The 20931-nt window shown below is 39.0% G+C and overlaps 1 protein-coding gene and 1 long non-coding RNA gene across 5 annotated transcripts in view; one reads left to right on the top strand and one right to left on the bottom strand.

Annotated features, from left to right (window-relative positions):
- rasal1.L (RAS protein activator like 1 (GAP1 like) L homeolog) overlaps positions 1-18496 on the bottom strand; it is a 30198-nt gene extending 11702 nt beyond the window's left edge. The window contains exons 1-7 of one of the 4 annotated variants that reach the window (XM_041565894.1): positions 18071-18496; positions 10712-10768; positions 5374-5487; positions 3558-3619; positions 2994-3123; positions 1206-1287; positions 48-194 (exon numbers count right to left, since the gene is read on the bottom strand). In XM_041565894.1, the coding sequence (XP_041421828.1) occupies positions 48-194; positions 1206-1287; positions 2994-3123; positions 3558-3619; positions 5374-5487; positions 10712-10768; positions 18071-18135 (657 nt within the window). In that variant the 5' untranslated portion in view covers positions 18136-18496. The remainder of the gene's footprint in view (positions 1-47; positions 195-1205; positions 1288-2993; positions 3124-3557; positions 3620-5373; positions 5488-10711; positions 10769-18070) is intronic. The other 3 variants (XM_041565881.1, XM_018260682.2, XM_018260674.2) reach the window with 3 other exon arrangements.
- Positions 18497-18503: 7 nt separating this feature from the next.
- On the top strand, positions 18504-18945 carry LOC121394540. Its single transcript, XR_005961758.1, has 2 exons — positions 18504-18575; positions 18679-18945. It is a non-coding gene; the product is annotated as an uncharacterized LOC121394540 (long non-coding RNA).
- The last annotated feature ends 1986 nt before the right edge of the window (positions 18946-20931 follow it).

Consider the following 20931-nt stretch of genomic DNA (forward strand, 5'->3'; position numbering starts at 1 on the left):
TGAAAATAAGGAGAATAAATATGATTATAAAAAAAGAACCTACTCACCCGACCCAGGAAATCATTTTTTCCAACCATGTCCCAGTCCCAAACCTCAATACTGATCATTTGATCACTGGGATCTAACTCTTCTATTCCTCTAAGGTCAAATTCCAGGACCTCGTTCCATCGTGGGAAACGTGTTCGTTTAATCACCTGAAAATAAATTATGTTTAGCTAAATACAAGTCAAAAAGCCAGCAATCTACAGGGAAAATACACAAATGAAAGTGCCTGTGTGTTGTCTACATTAAAATGACTTTATGCTCAGCCAATTAAAAGGGAATTGGCGAATGTCACAGGTCACAGGTAATTGACATGGGCTTAACTGACACAGCTCTGCTGGCCTTAGTAAACAGAGTACCACCTTTGGCGTAAGAGTTCCTTTATTTCAATGCACTGACAGGTAGAAACACAGAGCAGATTTCACCAAGAAAATGCAAAAGTATGTCAATTGCCATTCACATCAATACCAGCTCTGTGTGGCTGCACACAGGCCAGTACAGTGCTTGTCAGTGCAGAGAAACAAAGCAGCTAATGGGAGCACACAGACTAAAGGAAAACAGAGCTGAATCTCTGCTTCACTCTGCCTGCATTTTTTTGGCGAGAAGCCGAAGCACAGTTCCCTGTGCCTTTAGCCTTAGTTTGCTTATGCCCAAGGTGCATTATTCAACAGTCACAGGGAGACTTTTCTTGGACTGTAATTAACACAAAAAAGCAAATTATGTATATGCTGTATTTCCAAGCAGGTACCACATTATAAATAATGAGAAATAAAACATTTTTCATAACCATTTACAGCTTTTAAATCAGTGCCCCCACTGCCACTGGATCATTTGCCTACCATGCCCCTATCATTACTATCTTTTCTTCAAAAAGGTGAAGCAATAAATGGAGCCTTATGTACCTGTATGAGAAAGGCACATCGTATACTGTAGCTTATCTAAAATGCAATGGTTAAGTGAATAACCTTGTCACACCCTTGTCATTAAAGTTGTTTAGGAAACACTTCTTTTCTAAGTAAACCACAATAACTGTTCATTTACATAACAAACACAGAGGTCCTGGGACTCATGATCACATGTTTGAAAATCTCAGACCCTGTGTATGTCTTTTAATACAAATTTACATTAGCTGGCACCATTGTCAGGATGAATGGGGTACTCACTGTTGTCTCTAGCGTCTGGTTGTTGCAAAATATCCGGACAAAAGGGTCAGATGTGCCAGAGATGTCCCGAGGTGCAAGATCTCTAAAAATAAAGATGAACGTTTTTCTGATGCATATCTTAAATGAACCCATAATAGCCCCATGCAACCTTGCTAAACTACACACTCGCCATCAGCATTATGAGCACTAAATCTAAAACAGAAACCGCTTTATATTAAAATACTACTAACTTTTATAAATATATTTGTATATGTTGCAGAACCATGAGTTTATTTTGATCATAGGTGACATGATTTTTTTCTGTTCCCATATCACACTTTCTCAAAAATCTTTAGAAATCTATAAATAGGTGTTTATTATTATTATTATTATTATTATTAATAATAATAATAATAATAATAATAAAATAATAATAATAATAATAATAAACAATAATAATAATGATGTATTATTATATAATATATGGTCCTTTCGTGTGTATAGCTTGTGCTTTATCTATGCAATGATGATGTATCATGTGCTGCCACTGGAGTTTGACCTTGCTTTGCCTTTATTTCATTGGGCCCCCCACTGCTTCATTAAAAAATGTCATATAATAGAGCCAGACTATTCTTTATAATGCCTGGTGCAATGTCTGTGATATTAGGCTAATGAAGGACTGCTGCTTTTGTGAACATTTTCTGAAAAGCCTTCAATGCAGCTGCAGCCTCTGCCAGACACACTATAACACCCCCATAGGGTCAAGTATTAATATCCCACTCTCTTCCCCTTCAAAATATGAAGCTTCAAATGACTGTTGAGTTGCCAGGCACATAGGTCTGTTGCTAGGAGACCAAAAGATTTCCCCTTTTACACCCAGAGTTGGAAAATTATAATTTCATGTCTAGATAGAAGGTAATGTGTCCCCAGAATCTCATTAGAGGGAACTTATTCAAGGGTGGGTGCCTGGAAATGAATTCTATCCCTAACAGAATCAGCACACATGATAATGGATTCTGAGAGAAAATAATGGCAATAAAGTAACAAATATGCCTAATAACAGCATCTCACAGAATTCGAGTATTACTGCATTCAGGCATATTTCAGGAATGACCCAAGATAAAAATTAGGGATGCACCGAATCCAGGATTCGGTTCGGGCAAAATTCGGCCTTTTTCAGCAGAATTCAGATTTGGCCGAATCCTTCTGGCAAGCAGAACCGATTCAGGGCCCTAATTTGCATATGCAAATTAGGGACAGGGAGGGAAATCGCGTGACTTTTTGTCACAAAACAAGGAAGTAAAAATGTTTTCCCCTTCCCACTTCGGATTCGATTCGGGATTCGGCCGAATATTTTGCGAAGGATTCGGGGGTTCGGCCGAATCCAAAATAGTGGATTTGGTGCATCCCTAAAAAAATAGCATGAAAAAATCTATTGCCCCATGGCACATACTTTGCTCTCGTATATACATCTCTATATAGTATATGTACTGATTCTGATTATGTCAACTTAAGGAGTAACACAGTCTATAAAATAAATACTCGGGCATAACAGTTATTAAAACTGGCCTCCTCAGCCACCAGTATATGCATCCAAGTAAAAGTAAAGACAATACCTAAAGTTGCAGTGGTGTGACACCAATTTTATTGCAGTACTCAGGACACACACTCGGGACAATAGTATGCCCTTGCTCAACTGCTCAAGTCAATCCTAAATAAGTGAGAAAGTATATTCTTTCCTACATTTGTTAACTGTATTTAACTGTGAAGCCCAGCTATTATCAATTGTCATTGCTGCTGTGTGTTTACCTGGCCTCGAGAACATGGCAGTGCAATGTGCTTCTGTACTGGTCCTGCATTATATGCAACTCCAAATAAATCTCCCCTTGGACTTCCTCATCTGGATCCACGCGGCTCAGGTTAACCCAGCTGTCTATACCTGTGGAAAACACAGCTCATTCTGAAATTCAGCGGCTAAGGCCTTTTCAAACAATTTCTCAGATTTCTAAGCAACGATACTATCTAAAATCTTTACTTTTTTGTGCTCTAAAGAAGGGGTCCTCAACCTTTTTTACCCATAATCCATATTTAATATATAAAAAAAAGTTGGGGAGCAACACACGTTCCTAGGGATTCAAAGAACCATACAATAGTCATGCCACAAAGATAGCAGTCAAGATTGACCACCTAAAAGACATATACGAAAAATTGCTCAAAACTGATTTTATTGGTACATATATGTCCAGCTATACATTTTTTTGTGAAACTACCATATTCAGAGATCTTTTCTAGGAATATGAAAGAGTTTATTAATGATCCATGAGACTGGAAGTCTACTTGCACAAGACCCTACACAGTACAACCGATACTTACCTCTGGGATGTGATGCAATTAAGTCCTTGCTGAGTGAAATCTTGCCAATCACGTCATCATGTCTGTCACATATGGAACACAGAAAGAGAAATGAGTGTAAGCACAATACTTATGCCAACTATAAAAACATCCTACAATGTCTCACAAACTGGGATAATAGCGCAGCACATTAGGTGTCATTTACTTACCACAGCTCAGTGGGCTAAGTGCAGTTTTGAATACATTTTAATTATTTTCCCATGATTCCAGCATAACTGCAGTCTCTAGGAGAATATGCACATGACACAATTGCAGGAGATGTGTTAAAATTGGCACAATTGTGCTTGCACTTTGCGAAGAATTAGACCCAATTGTGCTGAAATGTTTCCGTCCTGTTAGCATCATTTGTGCCGTTTAGGATGAGAGTGACATTAGTGCCTGATTCTTTTGGCGTATGTACACGGTGCCTATTTAAAGGCGAACTAAAGCCTAACTAAATAAGTAAGCTACAAAGATTGTACATTATGTTTTGGGCTTCTGTACCAGCCCAAGGCAACGACAGCCCTTTAGCAGTAAAGATCTGTGACTCAAAAGATGCCCCAGTAGCTCCCCATCTTCTTGTCTGCTGATTCACTGCACATGCTCTGTGCTGCTGTCACTTACTGAGCATAGGAATCCACTCACAATATACTGTACATACAGACTAGAAATGTTACAATATAAGGCTAATTAGTACTTAATATAGATATTTACTACATGGCAGCACAGAAACGCGTGCAGTTAGCACTAGAATTTAATAATCAGCCTTGTAGCATCAGCTTATACTACAGTATAACCTCATTTTCTGCTTGATAATTTGCGACGACCCCTAAGCTTAGCTTCTCAACAGCTGCTCAGAGCCCACTGAGCATGTGAGTGTCGCAGACACTTTCCAAGATGGTGACCCCCTGTGACAAGTTTGAAGTTCTGGATCATTGCTGCTATTGACAAGCTGAAACTTTAGGCTGGTTCAGTATGTAAAATACATATGCCATAACCATTTTCATTTTTAGGGTTTAGTTCTCCTTTAAGGAAAGGTTGCTGTGGGAACCCTGGAGTTACTGCTTGGTTCACAAGTACTAGTAGCTCCAGGGTTCTCACAGCAGCCTGCACAACTAGGCGCAACTAGGCAAAAATATATTTTTTGTAGAAATGTGCAGGCCTGTAACTATAGGGTGGTTAAGTAAATGACCCCTAAAGAGTACCACCACGGTATTGACAATACAACCCATACTTATTAAGGCTAACTGAATCTAGAAACATGTAATAACATAAATCACTCCTTCTGCTATATTATGTAGCAATATATATAATTACAGTTTCTTCAGTGGAAAGCCTTCTATTGTCACCACCCCATACAAAACTGATGATACCCTTTCCCCCTTCATTTTATGTCACAGTCAAGTAGTTTTACATGATTACCTTCCACCATCCTTGCTGAAAATAATGGTATACTTCTCCCATAAGAGTCTCCTAATCATGTCATTTGTCTTGTCTATATAAATGTGATACTCTATATTCACTTTACACTAGTGTTGTATTAATGGCTTGTGAAATATGAAATATGTGAACAATTATGGCCAATAGGAACGAAACGCACATATTACAGAATGTGGTTTCATATATGTTAGAGAAACAATGCCCTGTGTTGTTTAAAATAACATTCTAATACTGAAAGACTTAAAAAATAATGATAATAAAACAGCAAGACAGTGCCACATATAGTGTATTCTGCATAATACACTTCAGTCAGTCAGTAACTAACACACCCTACAAGTTACCACTGGCAGTTCCTCACCCTATTGTGTCTTCATCCATCACATAAAATGATAGTGTATGGAAGCCTAGAGGAAGGTGCAGGGTAAACTCCTCTCCCCAAAAAGGATTCAGGTCCCGCCATACGGTGGCTGTGCTGCATTGGGACAGAGAGAACATTGAAATTACCAATCTTTAAATACATGTATGTATTTTTATTTTATAAATAAATGTATGTATACATTAGCCATTTATGAGACAGTAAGTTAGTGCCACAGTCTTTAAAGATAGTGTTCTAATTAGATCATTAATTAGACCAATTAAATTTAAAAAACTAAAATAGAATATAAAGGCAAACACCACAAAAATTAAGACCAATTGTAGATTGCTTCATATATCACTGACTACATCATACCTAACTTTAATGAACTGCGTATTATTATTATTCTTCTTAACATTTATTTTTATAGCGCCAACATATTTTGCAGCACTGCTTATCAGTGTTTGAGACATAGACCTAGACATAGAAAATCTTTGATTCCGGACATGTGTCCAAACTCCTTTTGGACGTTCACCTTTTAAATTAACGTTAGTATGTTTTAAATTGACCTGTTCTGAGCAATTTTTCAGTCAGTCTTTATTATTTATCATTTATGATTTTTGAATCATGTCTTCCTATTCCTATTGCAGTCTTCTTCTTCTACTACTGCTGCCAAGTTACTAGGTTAGTTAAGCCTAGCATCCATTCCAAAACCACAGACCCTAGTGCAAGCAAGAGGCATGCCAAGGGTGCCTTCCTGTATGTTGAGCTGCAAAAAGCAGGCAATTACATGCACATGTGCAAAAGAGAGAGATGCAAACTTTTGCACTATATATTGCATACATTGGAAAAGTGGAAAAGTACAACCAACACAGTAATTTGCGTTCATATTTTGCACACAATACCAGAGCTCACAATGAGGTTCACTGACAGTGCCAAAAGTTTTGTGCTTTGGACTTAATTACTTACTATTAAATCATAGACTATTGAAAAACTTACTGTGAGTAGCACCAAGGTACAAGATTGATTTTATGAACTCATCCCCAGTGGAGCACATGAAGTGTTTATCACGCTTTGTCTCATCTGGCCTATTAATAGCTATGCAGGTAGTAACAATGCTTGGAATTACCCCTGACTGACTTGAATGGTGCCTAAAATGTAGGGAAATAACAGGGCACAGATTTATGATTTAGGTGCCCCTAGGCCAGAGGGGATTAGGCGCACTAGAGATTTAAAGTGCTTCTGAAAACAAGGATGCAGCTGGGTGGCATGGAGCCCCTAAAATCTTGCAGCCCAAGCATGGACCTTTGGGGTCAGGCCACACTGGGCATTTTGGGGAGATTTGGTCGCCTGTCAACTAATCACCTCGTTTTTGCGGCGACCTCGTGAGGCAACTTTGGAAAACGAACCACAGCGTGTGATTAGCGCCAGCGTTTTTTCATTTTAAGCCGGTGCAGAGTCAGGGAAGACGTTTGGGGAGATTGGTCGCCGCAAAGACGAGGCAATTAGTCGCCAGGTGACCAAATCTCCCCAAAACGCCCAATGTGGACTGAGCCTTGTGGCCTACCCATAAATTCAGGCCTGGCCAAAGCCACAGAGAACTGATACTGGAATCAAATCTGGACATTCCTAAATTCAGTGACACTCCTCTCAGTTACAGAACACGAATATGTGACAGGACAATGTTTCTACAGTTTAACTGACAGTTTGCCTGCTATATTTATAGGCCACCGTAGCTGTCTAGGAGTGTTTGGTTGTGACTGTGGGTGAAGGGGAATGGCTTAGGGAAGTTATACCTATAATGGAGCAGCAATTAATTAGGAACTAACCTGGCATTTGCCTTCTTTTAGATAAGAGTAACAACTAGGTTGTCTATTTAATAGTACCAACCAGTACTGATTCTGGTCGGTGTTAATTATACTAAATGTATACTGTTTAGATTTTTAACCATTTTATTATTGTTATTGTTATTTTCTGTCCTTGATATTGCTCCCAGTCCCTGACAGTATTTATATTATACATGTGCATAACAGACCTCAGTGTTGACATATTTATAAAGTGATTACATGGAACATTTCAAGCCAGCTTGTTGTGAATTTCTCATGTGCTAATAAAACCAATTTGCTGTTGGACATCTTTGGAAACTGAGGGGTTAACACCCCACTGAAACACCTCAACTCCTCTTCGTTTGATGTGCAGACACCTCAGGGGGGCAATGTGTCCCATGAGGATGCAAGGCTTTACTGGAAGCTTGGTAACAGGAAAAGCTATAAATCCATCCTTTCCATCTCCATGGAAACAGAATGAAGGGATGCTGAGAAACTCACACTTCTGAGGCGGGGGAAGGCAGCTATCCCTCACTTTTTTTCTCTTGTCTAAATACACAGAGGACAAAACAACTACATATAACCCTCTGACACTGGAGATGCATGCACTGGAACCAGGAGGGGGGGGGGGAGAAAAAGAGTATCCCATCGCACATAATTATCTATTGCTTTTCCATTCTTGCTTGAAGGTTTGCAGTTTTAGCCCCTGTCTTAAGATGCTACCGTCTTACAGGCTAGGAGACCACAACCTTCCCTTTTACCTCCCATAGCCCTCCATTTGTTTTATAATTCCCTAGCAATACAGTAGAAAGGCATGGGGCCTAACTGCTCAGGAGCACGGTGATGTTACTGGGGGGGCATGGTTAGTTGAGCTCTCCATACCAAATTATTTTAATTATTTTAAAAGTAATAGTAATACTGATATGTTTTGACCCTCCTATATAAAGAACTGCCAACCACAATACTGCAATTTGTTGCACTTCAGTCAATGATCCAAAGGGTGTCAAATAGCTGACCCTGGTAATTTAAGGGTCAATTTGCTAATTCTGCACTTTTAGTAGTTAGAGAACTTTAGTGGTCCCTCCCTTCACTCTAAGCCCAAGTGTCAGCACCTCTAGAAATAATGCTGCATCAGTAGCTGTCGACTGGGTGTTTGTCCTACCCTCAAATTTAAAAGCACATAATCTACCAACAAAAAGCCCGAAGGAAAATGCCCTAGCATGTTAAGGGCATAGTCTGATTTCATTATGGGTTGTGATTAGACAAACAGGTCTGTAATATGCACAACTCACTAAGGTCCCCTATAGCTTGTGCTGAGAGATACTAAAAAACATGCCAGTTATCAATAACAGTTGGGCAAGAAAATTTGAAGGGATGGGGGCCTTTAAAGACAAATACTGCAGAGCTGATAATATTGAAAAAAATCAGGCAGAGAAGAAAATTGGAAAGGAATTGCAGAGAACAATGAATGTGACCATTGAGATTGCAGTGGAACAGGAGAGAACTGGGCGAATATAAGGCAAAACACTTTCAACACAAGTGATAATAACATTGCAGGAAAGTTCTGCAAAGTCTTGTGAAGCCAATTAACTACGTTGTTATTTTATAAAGAGCTCACGAAATAGATGAAAGAGACAAATATTTTGAGTATTTCCTAGAACTGGGGAGACAGGCCATATACACAGTATAAACAAGTACTGTGTTAGTGATTTGCAGCATGATAGTACCTTATAGGGGCAACATATGTGTTTGCATTGCCCTGTGTTTCCCACAAATAACATTTGTTATTAAATTTCCACAGAGCTAGTGGAAAGTGAGAGAATTCTGAAAATAGAATTTTGTGAGAAAGTAGAGAAGCACAGTATTAGCTTACTTTTATAGAGACCTCACTGTATTCTGAGCCTAATAATGTGTTAAATTCCCTATATTTAGAAGCAGCTGACTAGGATAACCAATGGATTTTCTCCAGCTTATGTAAGAAAAAAAAGTCTCAGGGAAGAGTCAGAAGGGGTAATTTACGGCACAGAGAGCAGCAGGCCGGTGCTGGCAATTTGTTGGTTCTGGCAAATGCCAAACGGGCTGCTGTTGCCATAGACAGACACTATTGGGCTGGTGAAGACTGTTTATGCCTCTATGTGAGTTGTTTGACCTCTGTGTACCTAAAATGCAAAGGCCTATTTTAATTATCTGTCCAGACTTGCAGAGCAGTGTAGCCACAAATTACTTTTTTGCAATTTGCACACTACCTGGTGCCTTTCCTATATTGCTGCATGCCTCTGCATTCCATTTCATAGAACAGAGACCTGTGGCTTGTCCCTTGGATAAAGAACTACCTGCCTTAGGCAGCGTTCTATCTAAAATGGTTGGGCAGGGGAGGCTCCCAGCATCCTTTTACCTGCCCCCTAACTTGCGCATAATTCAAACATGTAAATTAGGGAGCGGCAGGAGGCACGTCCCGTGTTGGGCTGACAGAACAGTGTTGCACCTCCCGGCGCTGCTCTTTGCACCAATCGCCGAATTTATGATCCAGTGCTTGATGCGGATAGCAAGTGCGTAATATTACCCTTACACCCTGAGAATTCGAAAATTTCCCCTAAAAATGCCACCCAGTTTCTACATTAATATCTGTTTTTTTGCAAGTGGAGTTTCCTGCATAGTTTTTAAATTTAGGAAGTATTGCAATTTGTAAATGTATAACCTATACAAAAAATAATGTATTTTGATTTTCCCTTTAACTTCCTCAGTCTCTTCAGAACTAAACACATAGTATATCTTTTGGAGCAGTCGCATAACACCTGAACTGGGAACTGGCACTTAAATGGCAGTGTCACCCACTGTAACCTAAAGCATTTAATATTCCCCTTTTTGTGTCTGTAAATTACGCTCCCATTTAGATTGTAAGCTCTACAGGGCAAGGACCTCCATCCTCTTGTCTCCTTGACACTATACTCTTAGTCTTTATTATAACTGTACTTTATATTTACTTGTAATTATTATTGTACTTTGTACTTATTTGTATTTATTATTGTAATGATCCCCTGTTTGTTCTACAAATTTATTGTTCTACTGTACAATGCTTCGTCCTCAAGTAGTGCTATATAAATAAAAATATACATACATACATGCATACATATAAATGTACATACAAGCAGAGATGCGATCCACAGTAGATTTTCAAATCTGCCCAACAGATATTTGGCAGATTTTCGAGGGTGCCATACAAGGACCAATAAGCTGCCAACCTGATCTGGAGGGGTTAAATTGGTAGCTACTTCAGGCATGTGTATGGCCAGCTTTAGAATCAACTATGCTGGTGCTGTTACTTGTGTGCTAGTGCTGTAGATTCTACAATTTGTGGCCTGTAAAGGGTAAGCCTAATAATAAACAAATAATAAGTGCAAATGCAGTCTCTAATATTGGAAAAAATAATTCCAGTTCTCTATTTTGCCCTACAGTTCAAAGTAGAACCACTAAATTCTAAGCTGTATAAAATAAACAACTGTTATTGTACTCACCGTGCCACAACTTCATTATCCACTTTGACAATGCAGTATGGATCACTGGTGCCCGACCTTGGCAAAGAGAAAACACAGATAAGTCTTACACATGCAACAAAGAGATGTACTGTCTGTTCACTCAGTGCATTGCGGCTTACAGTATATACTTGACATGCATGACTTTAGTCACAATTTCTAAATGTGCCAAAATAAAGGACCACTTTCACAGTTTTATGTTATTTGGTAATGCTTTGCCAAAGGTTTAATAAAAGTATTAAAGTCTTAATCATCAATCAATTTTACATTTTCATATGCATCTTTTCTTAAAGGGAAGCATTTCTGAAACTGTTTTGTGGCATCCTACTCCAATTAATAAATGCGAATAATTATACGTATCCTGGAATACTGCCCTAAAGCAATTGTGTTGTCATAACAAATCACGTGACTGTATAACTTGTGGGTACTTTCCCAAACCAGTCTGTATTTTCTCTGCAACAGAAGAGTCTGTGCAAGGTTTTTGTCATTTGGTTTCATGTGCAGATGACAAACATTGCCCCATAAAGAATATGTATCAGTTTTGGCAAATTAAATGTCGAAGAGAAGACCCCGACAGACCATAGTCCTAAGATATTGGACTACACATATACAATGGCATGTAAAGAGCACATGGAAAATCCCATGCCCTGGACTGAAATTATATAACTGACAATATATGAGCTTATGTACCAGGCAAGTCTGTTATCTAGTGGAATTGCTAAATTCTTCATTCCGACTGACTGACACGCTGCATGTGTGCAGGCCAGGATAAGATAGTTCTTGTTAAACTTTACCCAAAGATTAAACATTAGTAGAACAACATCAGTACTAGGGGCTGCAGTTTGATAGTAGAAGCAATACTAAAACACAATATGTAGAGGTGGAAGCAATGTGAAAATAAAATGTAAAGTTCCCAATGGTCTTATCGAAAAAAGAATGAAAGAATTATACACACAAACCATCCACCAAACTAGTGGAACTATTTGGAACTTTAGAGCACCAAAATGGGCTATTCCCATCATTTGGTTCCTGTGTCATCATTGGACTAAATGGGGAGACCACAGCAGCAGTCCAATGACTCCTTCATCAAACAGGATTTTCCAGCCTTCCTGATTGAGTCCCAATGACATATTGATTATGGAGGCTTTTATTTGGCTCTATGAAAAAACAAAAAATCTGTTAGGAGTGGCAGTCACTATCAGTCCATGTATTACCAGTTTTTATGGGCAGGACTCTACTTGAAGGGTTTTCCATTTTGGCCTGCTCAGTAAAACAGATGGCCAATACTCCAATTTTTAAAGTGGTCAGCCTATTCCTTTACTCTGTACTGAACATGAACCTGTACCACAAAAACGTTCCATTTTATGAGAAAAGCCTATCTCCTTAGTCAATTTCAGATTTTCCAAAAGAGCCAGAGGCATTTAAATGAGAAAAACATATCTTACTGTTAATCGCATGAAAACTCTATTGGGAAAATTGAATTAGGAGAAAAGTTTATTCTCAAATTGAATCTTGACCATAAGTTTTCACATGATAAACAATGAAATAATGTATTCTCATTCATTTGAATGTGGCCCTATATGTCACTACACAGAATGTAACAAGCAAAACACACTATTCCTGTTAGCCGTAAATAACAAGGAAGTCTTGCATTATTCTTTTAATCAGAAATACATTTTGACATTAAATGGGTTTAGCTAATATATTTTCCAGATTTTTATTAGTGTTTTGGTTGCTTTAGGCAGCTTAACTTGAAAATGACCTTGCATGTATGGAGTTAAAGCTTCCCCTCACACTCTGAGCTCTCTTTTCTCTCTCTCTCTCCTCTGCCTCACACAAGCCTTCATCAGCTGTTTTTTTAATTAGTATTTCTAATTAAATAATGAGCTCTGATTAGAAGAGGGAGAGAAAGTAAAGAGATGGGGAGGGCCCATCTGGATATAAGAAAAGCTGAATTTTGGCACCAAAAAAAAAACCCTTCATAATGGACTTCTGTAGAAAAAGTAAATCAAAAACAATAATAGTAAAAATCAAATCTGTAGTCTGTTACAGACTTTGCAAGGACTCACATTCTGACAGTTTTGTCTATTTCTAATAAATAACCCCTCCTCCATAGCTGAATGCGGACTACAAACTTGACATTTGGAGGTATTTGCATTGCTTAAGAAATGGTGAGCTTGTTTAAAAAGAATTCAGCAGATGTGCGCATCTCAGTCAGAGCTTTGGGTTTCGTTGCTATAGAAACCAAATTTAGCCCACTACTCTAAAATAGAAATGAGGCTTTCCCCAAATTGGAACTGAGAGTGGACATGAAGAGGGTGCCCTAATGTCTCATTTACCAACTATTTGTGACAAATTAGTCATTTTGTTACCTAGAATACCATTAGCTGATCAGTAGCGCCCTATAGAAACATAGGTCTGCGATATGCAAATTTTGAAGGTATTCTTTTATCAAGGTGGGGAAATGTTACCATCGTATTTTGCAGATGCAGAATCTACATGCTATGCTTTGGATACTCCCTAATGTACAGTAAGAAAATATAATTCTCAGCAACTTTCCAATATACAATCATTGCAAATTATCTGTATTGTAAAAATAACTGAAACATGCTCCTTTCTGCCCTCCTGGTTCAGACTCAATAATATAGCAGCATTCAGTCAGCTCTCCTCTGGCCAAGATTCTATAGGGCTAATTCACAATGCCCCAAGCAGTTGACAAAGTGCAAAAAATGGCAGTTTGTAGCCTTTGCACACACATTTATATAATTGGGGACCACATCCTCTTTAAAACCGGAAGATTTGCATTCAAATGCTCACTTTTGTATTTAAAATTTTAGGTTTTTTTTTGCTGCTTTAGATTTCTTCATGGCCATCTGAGATAAAAAAAAAGCAACAGTCCCTATTAAACCCCAGTGAACAGTAGATCTTTCCAGTGAATAGGGCACAGCGTGACACATAACCTTGATTGTGAAAGATGCAGACAGCTCTCTTGATTTCACCAGTGCAGGTACAACATGATTTCTAGACATTGCAAGTTAAAGAATAACTGACTGCTAAACACAGTAAAATTGGCTCTAGAATGTACCTAAAACAGCCTTGGTTCCAGTTCATACCAATGATTGAGGGAAGGTTTCAGACATGCCAGTAAATGTGACACATCATTGGGCTGATTTATTAAGATAATTTGCATCACTGCAGTTGTCTATAGTGCCCAATTAGATCTTTGATTTAATTTAGTAAACTGGCAGTAAACGGATCAATATTAACTGCTGATTGGTTGGTGCACTGTATAGGCCATTGCACTTGTGCTATTGGTATTTATGTTCATAAATGAGCCCTCATGTTGAAAAGCCAACAGCAAGTCTTAAAGAGATACAAAACCAGAAATTAAACCATTTTTACATCTATCATAGTATTGGCTTTGTTTTCTACTTGCTCAAAGCTTTTACATTACCCATCTGACTCCCCGTGCTCATCTATGAGGGGGCTGCCATATTTGTGCAGCAGAAGTCCGTTAGCATTAGTAACTTTAACTGACAGGCTGAGATGGGACAGGCAGGTTTACAAAACAGTCAGGTTTAGGAAAATCAACAAAAAATGATTTACAAAAACAGACCAAAAAATGATCAACATGATGTATAGGTAACTTTTAATGTACATTCATATTTTACAAAGTCGTTTTTTAGCATCGGTATCACTTTAAGAGGGCCTGGTGTGGCAGGGGGACTTGTAATTTTGTATGTGTTGCCTGTGATGTCCGGTGGGGGGGGGAGGAACCTGAAAATATTGGATGAATTACTACTCCTGGGTAACTTCGTGTCTTTTACTACATAACCATCTTGGTCTCAATAGCATCCCTGATCGCAATGCAGTAAGAAATTAGCTCAAAACTTGTCTAATTTTTACCTTAAAAAGCAGCCTTTCTCTCAAGGTGACAGTGCTGGATGTGGCTTAAGAGGTCCTAACACGCTGTGCACTTGCGTACACTCATCACATTCTTCAGGTGCATGCATTCCCCAAACACTCCATCCCCATTGCTGCTGCACCTTGAGACCAGTACTTCAATCCCATGCCCTCAGTATGCATGATTTAATGAAAGCGGAGTGAGAGAAGAACTGATTTGCTGACAAGTAATTTGTGATCGGATTGTATATAAGCAGGGATAAAATATTACGTATGTTTATATATTGGAAATATGTTTGTTTTGAAAGATGAGTTTATCCCTTTAACCTCCAGTGTAAATGAGGGCAGATTGAGTCTCTTCATGAAAATTGCCAACATTTCAGTAAAAATAACAAACAACAGTTACCACGGATAGCACTTTCATCATGACCCCAACAGTGATTGACAAAGATCCAAATCCAGACCCCAGCAGCAGTTGGCACATAGCCTTTTCAAGACCCCAACAATGAGGATAAGATACTTTCAGAATCAGACCCCTTAAGTGAGTGATGCAATGCAGCAAATGATTTGCTTTCAGACATTAACCACAACAAAAGTTTTTTTCTATGCAGTAATAAAATGCAACAGGTACTGTACATGCCATGGTAGTGTGTGAGATCTAGAATGGTCATGACCCAAACAGTGAGCAACACAATACAAGGGAAGTTTTTTTGAAGCACACACCAGGGACTGTGCTGGCATACAATTTGTGGGGGGGGGGGCACCCATAGTTACGCCAATGCAGAGAATTATTTCTAGACCACAGGTAAGAGAGAGACACCATGTTCTAGACCCCTGCAGTAAGTATAGCACAACAAACTTCAGGTTACTTGGGTTAACAGAGCATGTAAACAATATAGAAAGAGAGTGAGATAGAGCAGTTTGTAGACTTCAGTAGAGAAAGCATTATTTTCAGACTTAAACAGAATATGTGTCTGTTTATTTCAGATCCCTGCAGTGCATACAGTCCTTCTAATGACTATTCACATTAATGTAATTTCATAAAGTAGATATTAAAGGTAACATTAATGACTGCAGAGTTTTGTTGTACCAATTCCTGTGCCACCCAATTGGTGGCCAACAACCAAGCACTCAAATCAAGTGCAGTTTGTCCACAGACATTCTTGGTCAAATTGTCCTGATATGACAGGCCGATTGCCAAGTGATCTGATTATATGGGAAGCAGGAGGGAAATGCAGCTCTTCTCAGCCAATCTCCCACCCACAATAACAGGAAAAATTGGCAAACTAATTTCATAACAGTGGGCCAAATGCACAGACATGGATCAACGCTAGAGAGCTACATGGAAGAATGGATACACTGAATCCTGGTTTAAGATTTGTCCAAAACCAAGCACTTTTTTGCAGCGTAACAGAATTCTGATGTAGCCATTAAGTAAGATGACAACCTTGCCTCAGGCACAGGGACATATCTACAAAGGAAGCAGACCCTGTGGCTGCAGGGGGCCCAGGAGGTATAGGCCCCATGAAGCTCTAATTAAGTCATTTTTAATATGTATTGGTAAAACAGGACAACCTCTGTATATTTGGGAGGCACTAAAATTAATTTGCTGTCAGCCCCAATAACATCTAGTTACGCCACTGCTCAGACAGCACTAAATTAGGGGTCAGAAAGCCACTTGAGTAAGTATGGAGTGGGGTTGAAGAGGGCAGCATCGGGTCTGCTGGCTCCTGAGGCTTATTCCCCTGACCTAACCAAATTTTAATCCTTAGAGTCATGTGCTCTTAAAGCTTATTGCAAAAGAGTGTGATGATGTCATTTTTACAATTTTCTTTACAGTTTTGAATGGGGGGTTGAGATTTGGTCCAGTATATAGCTAATATTTGTGTACAGGATTTGTTTAACTGTACACAGCTGTACAAAAATAAGTAATGTCAATTTGTTGATGAATCACATCTAGTGGTGCTAATAACCAAAGACTACAGTCACAGTTGGAAACGTGTACTTTTGTCACGAAGACATCCACCAGCCAGAATGTGTCTGTAATGTATCTACTTTGCTGCAAAATTTTGCTTTCATATTTGAATAAAGATTGCTATGAGTGTCTGCCTCCTCTCAATATGTTTATTGAGAGGCATGAGTGGTTAAGATACTTCTGGAAATGACCAACCTATCTAGAGAGAGCCAACGGTTGCCCTGGCCTCAGTGGCCTGCAATAACATATCTTAATAATAATAATAATAATAATAATAATAATACTGTAAGTAAGGTGAATAATGTAAGTACAGTGAAGTGAGAGAAACTGTTGCTTAGGAGACTGTCTCATTCTAACAAGCATGATGGCATTACGGTATACAGGCAGTTTTAAAACACATATTCATCATTTCTGACCGTTAATGTCAGCCTTTCTGATCCAACATATGCCATTTGTTTATTTTTTATGTGTGCATTTATTTCAGCTATAAATATTAATCTGACACTATTTCTGGGCCAGCAACAGTATCAAGTGCAATCTCAATATAACTCTTTGGAGGAGTAGTAACTATGGCAATCTCTTTCTTAAAGAAGCAGAACTTGCTCAGGGAATCAGACAAGCCATCAGAATCATTTATATTTACATTCCTGGGACCTATTGACCCCAACAAGTTTTCACATGCACCAAATCCTGGAGAGCAGATTCCTTGCTGTTTTGTAGCCTATATACAATGAGGATGTTGTTAAACTACTTCAGGCATCCCACCGACACCCTCACGCTGTAAGGGGGTACTGGGAGTTGTAATTTAATGATGCTCTTTATCTGATATAAGATTTGCACTATACTTCTCTCATTCAAGTCGTCCACAGCAATGATTAAGCATCAATGTGTTCAGCATTTCTTTCCAACTCTTATTAAAATACCATTATAACAGGGTTCATGAAATGTGAGAAATAAGATTAATAAATATTTATAATTTCAGGAGTAGTATTTTTGCATTGCTTCTATGGTGATTTAGGGACCATTAATAACTACTGTACAAATGACTATACTATCTTACTGACAGTTCATACAGTACTTTAAACATACAAATGACAATTCAGTCTGAAATATCTTTCTGAAAATCAGAGATATAGCAGACAACAATATTCTGGGAGTAGTAGTTCAGCAACAGATAGAACACAGAGGGAATAACTGGTTTAAGACAACTTTTTAAAATTGTTTCTCTTTCCATGTATGCTGTATTAACTAACCCCTAAATGAGGATGAGGTTACATCTGTATATATATTCCAAGGTAAGTGTATCAAGCAAGTTGTGTGTCAGTGCAGATATCAGCTAGCCCTATTATTGCTCAGAGAGCACATTAACCATTCAAGCCACAAAACTTTGTATTTATTTTCAAAAGATAAGACAAGGTCTCAGAAAAGCATGAATGTAAGCAAGGATAGAAAGCAGGACTTACACATCTTTAGCAGGTAGATTCTTGCCTTCCACTAGCCTGAAGTACAGTGCAGTATTCCTGGCCATGATGCACAGCTGTACAGGTTGGAATCAGGTTGTAGAGACAGGTCAGCAAGCTCTGTGGGTTAAATTCAGCGCTCCGGATGATTTTTCAGCTCCCATCCTCCTATTTATTGTGCTATTTTGTTTCTCTTGATAAACAGAGTAATTCTACAATCCCCCCTTTCTGTTTCAAGGCACAGACCCCCAAAAGCTTTGCAGCATAACAGTGTGAGTAGCCCTGTCTCTGCAGATCAATATATAATGATTTACAGTCAAGCACTGTAGGCACACAAGAGCATGTAGATTCTTGCCAAATTAATGCTGAGCTGAAGCACATCGCAGAGAGCGAGAATAAGTGGCAGGGGCCGGGAGTGCTGGAGGAGGGGAGGGCAGGCAAAGCTGGGGGTGGAGGGGGACAGTCAGTGGCCCTACCCACCTCAGCCATTAGCCTGCAACAATGAAAGGTATGTTTTTGCTATGAGTGTGAGAATAAAGGGAGGGATTTGTTTCTGAATACAGCAACACCGGCTGATTGTATCAGAACAAATATTTTATTTTGTGTTACAGGTGCAACTGAACAATGGAAACAGAGCAAACAAGGTCGGGCACCAACCAAGCAGCCCTCAACAAAATACCAACTTCCAAATAAGAGGCTGAGCAGAAAGTTAGTGCCCCCCCAAAAAATATCAGAACTATCACAGCTACTATCACAGGCATTAAAAGGCGAAGCCCTTCAAGGCTGCTAAATGATTTCTGAATGAAACACGTGTTTGCATACCTTGTACACCTTTTTGTATGCCTGTTTTTGTAATAAAATCATATATTTTCTCTTTATTCAAATGCCTATTCATGGATTATTAGTGCCTGCTACCATTTTGGACAGAACAACCTCCCTGAATTTGTACCCAGACCCCTAGTTTCTATTGGTGGGGCTGTATTTATTTTCAGCTATACACACATTGTATAAATGCTTCTTGGTTTAGACGAGGAATAGTACCAGTCATATATAAATTCTATAGATGGCAAAATTCTAAACTGCTAGTTGATCCAGAGGAAAGCAACAAAAAAAAAACCCCATCTGAAGCCTCTCCAATTTGAATTCCTAACTACAAGATGGCATTTGGGCCAGTCCCTGGATCTACTTGGAACTAAGAGCTATTTGCAATAAACCTATATTTTCTCACATGCATACCTTCTTAAATGTTCCTGGCCAGTTCTAGATTAATGTATAAATGTCCCCACTGTTTCCCTGCTTGTCTAAATGTCCCCCGTTTCCCTGCTTGTCTTTGGTTCTTCTCAGCTCCCTGCTACTCAAGAAAAAGTCCATGATCTTGTTTTCCATAGTAGATTTCTTTACAGGAATCAGGCAGATGGAGCCAGAAAGAGAGAGGCAAAAGAAGAGAACTTTGGTGTTGGTATTCTGCTTGTGCAAGTGAAGGTGAGGTAATGCTTTCAATCCATCCATTCTGCACTGATTTTGCTGGCATGTCATGGAGTTAATGGAGTGATATGTCTGGGGTTACTTGAGTGCTTACTGGCCATTTCTACGTGATTGTACTGGCATGTCTGGAGTTAATATTCTGCTTTTCAATTTTCTTTAGTAATTATACTCGCACATCTAGGGTTAATATACTCATTTTTTCCATTTTCTGTAGTAATTATACTGTGAAGTCTTAGGGTTAATATGCTGCTTTTTAGTTTTCTGTAGTAATTATACTAGCACTTCTGGGGTTTATATTCTGATTTTCTAAGTTTCATACATGCATACTAAATGCATACTTTTACATCCCATGTGCATTTACATCTTTGTCATTAGCTTTAGGTTCAAAATACAAACAGGAGCACCATGTCTCCTTTCCACATTTCTCTTTCTTATGTAAGTAAGTTCATCAAGGATAAAGCCAGATGTCTAATGCAATGGCAACCCAGTGAAGTTCGAGGGGTTAAGCAAGGGGCTGCTATACTAAGAGCAGCTATCCTAAGGATGATGAGGATGTCGGGTTAAATATCATCCTGGGAAACAAAAAAAATCAGTTTATGCAGTTTGCTAGGGGCTCTACTTGATCAGTAACAGAAAGTTAAATAATACTGCAAGCAGGGTGCCATTGGTTCAGCAAGCAGGGCATGGGGGGGGGCAGTGGTCCCAGGCTCAGTGGATTTCAAGTTGTAAGGAGAATGAAGAATGAAAATCTGCTGTTTCTGAGCAAAATTAAGAAGCTGCCGTCACCGAGGAAGAAGAAGACCGCCCACCAAACGTTAAAACATAAATACCAATGGTCTTTTTTATATTAAACCCCTGTCCACCAATGTTTTTTTTTCTTTACAAAACTGCTATTGGGGGGCCCTGACTCCCACTGTTTTTTTAAAACTTGTAGGGAAAACCTGGGCACCAATGTTTTTTTTAACTTGCGGGGGACTGTGGCCACCAATGTTTTTTTTTTAACTTGCAAGGGCAGAATATGTAGATATTGATTAGTTATTTTTCTTTTGCAAGTCACAGACAAAATGTAGTTATGGGGGCAACAAAGGGTGGCATTGAGAGTTTCCTGACCACAACTATGATTTCTTGTGAGCAAGTGGTCATTCAATGATTAGGGCATGATATTGGAGCAGGTGTTAGGTGGGCCAGACCAGCTACCCTTTCTGAAGAGTTGTTTATCCAGGCAGGAGAAAATAATCCTCTGTGGTATCCTTGGACATGGGGTCCTGGGAGATGGGTACACTTTACATTTCCCTCCTCTAATTTGCCCACCTGATGCTGCTGAAGAAGTTGGCTGGCATGGTAAGCAGGCATTTCAAGAACATGATGGTTTAATAGAA

This window comes from Xenopus laevis, chromosome 1L, assembly GCF_017654675.1.
Source record: "Xenopus laevis strain J_2021 chromosome 1L, Xenopus_laevis_v10.1, whole genome shotgun sequence".
In the NCBI taxonomy this organism is placed as follows: domain Eukaryota; kingdom Metazoa; phylum Chordata; class Amphibia; order Anura; family Pipidae; genus Xenopus; species Xenopus laevis.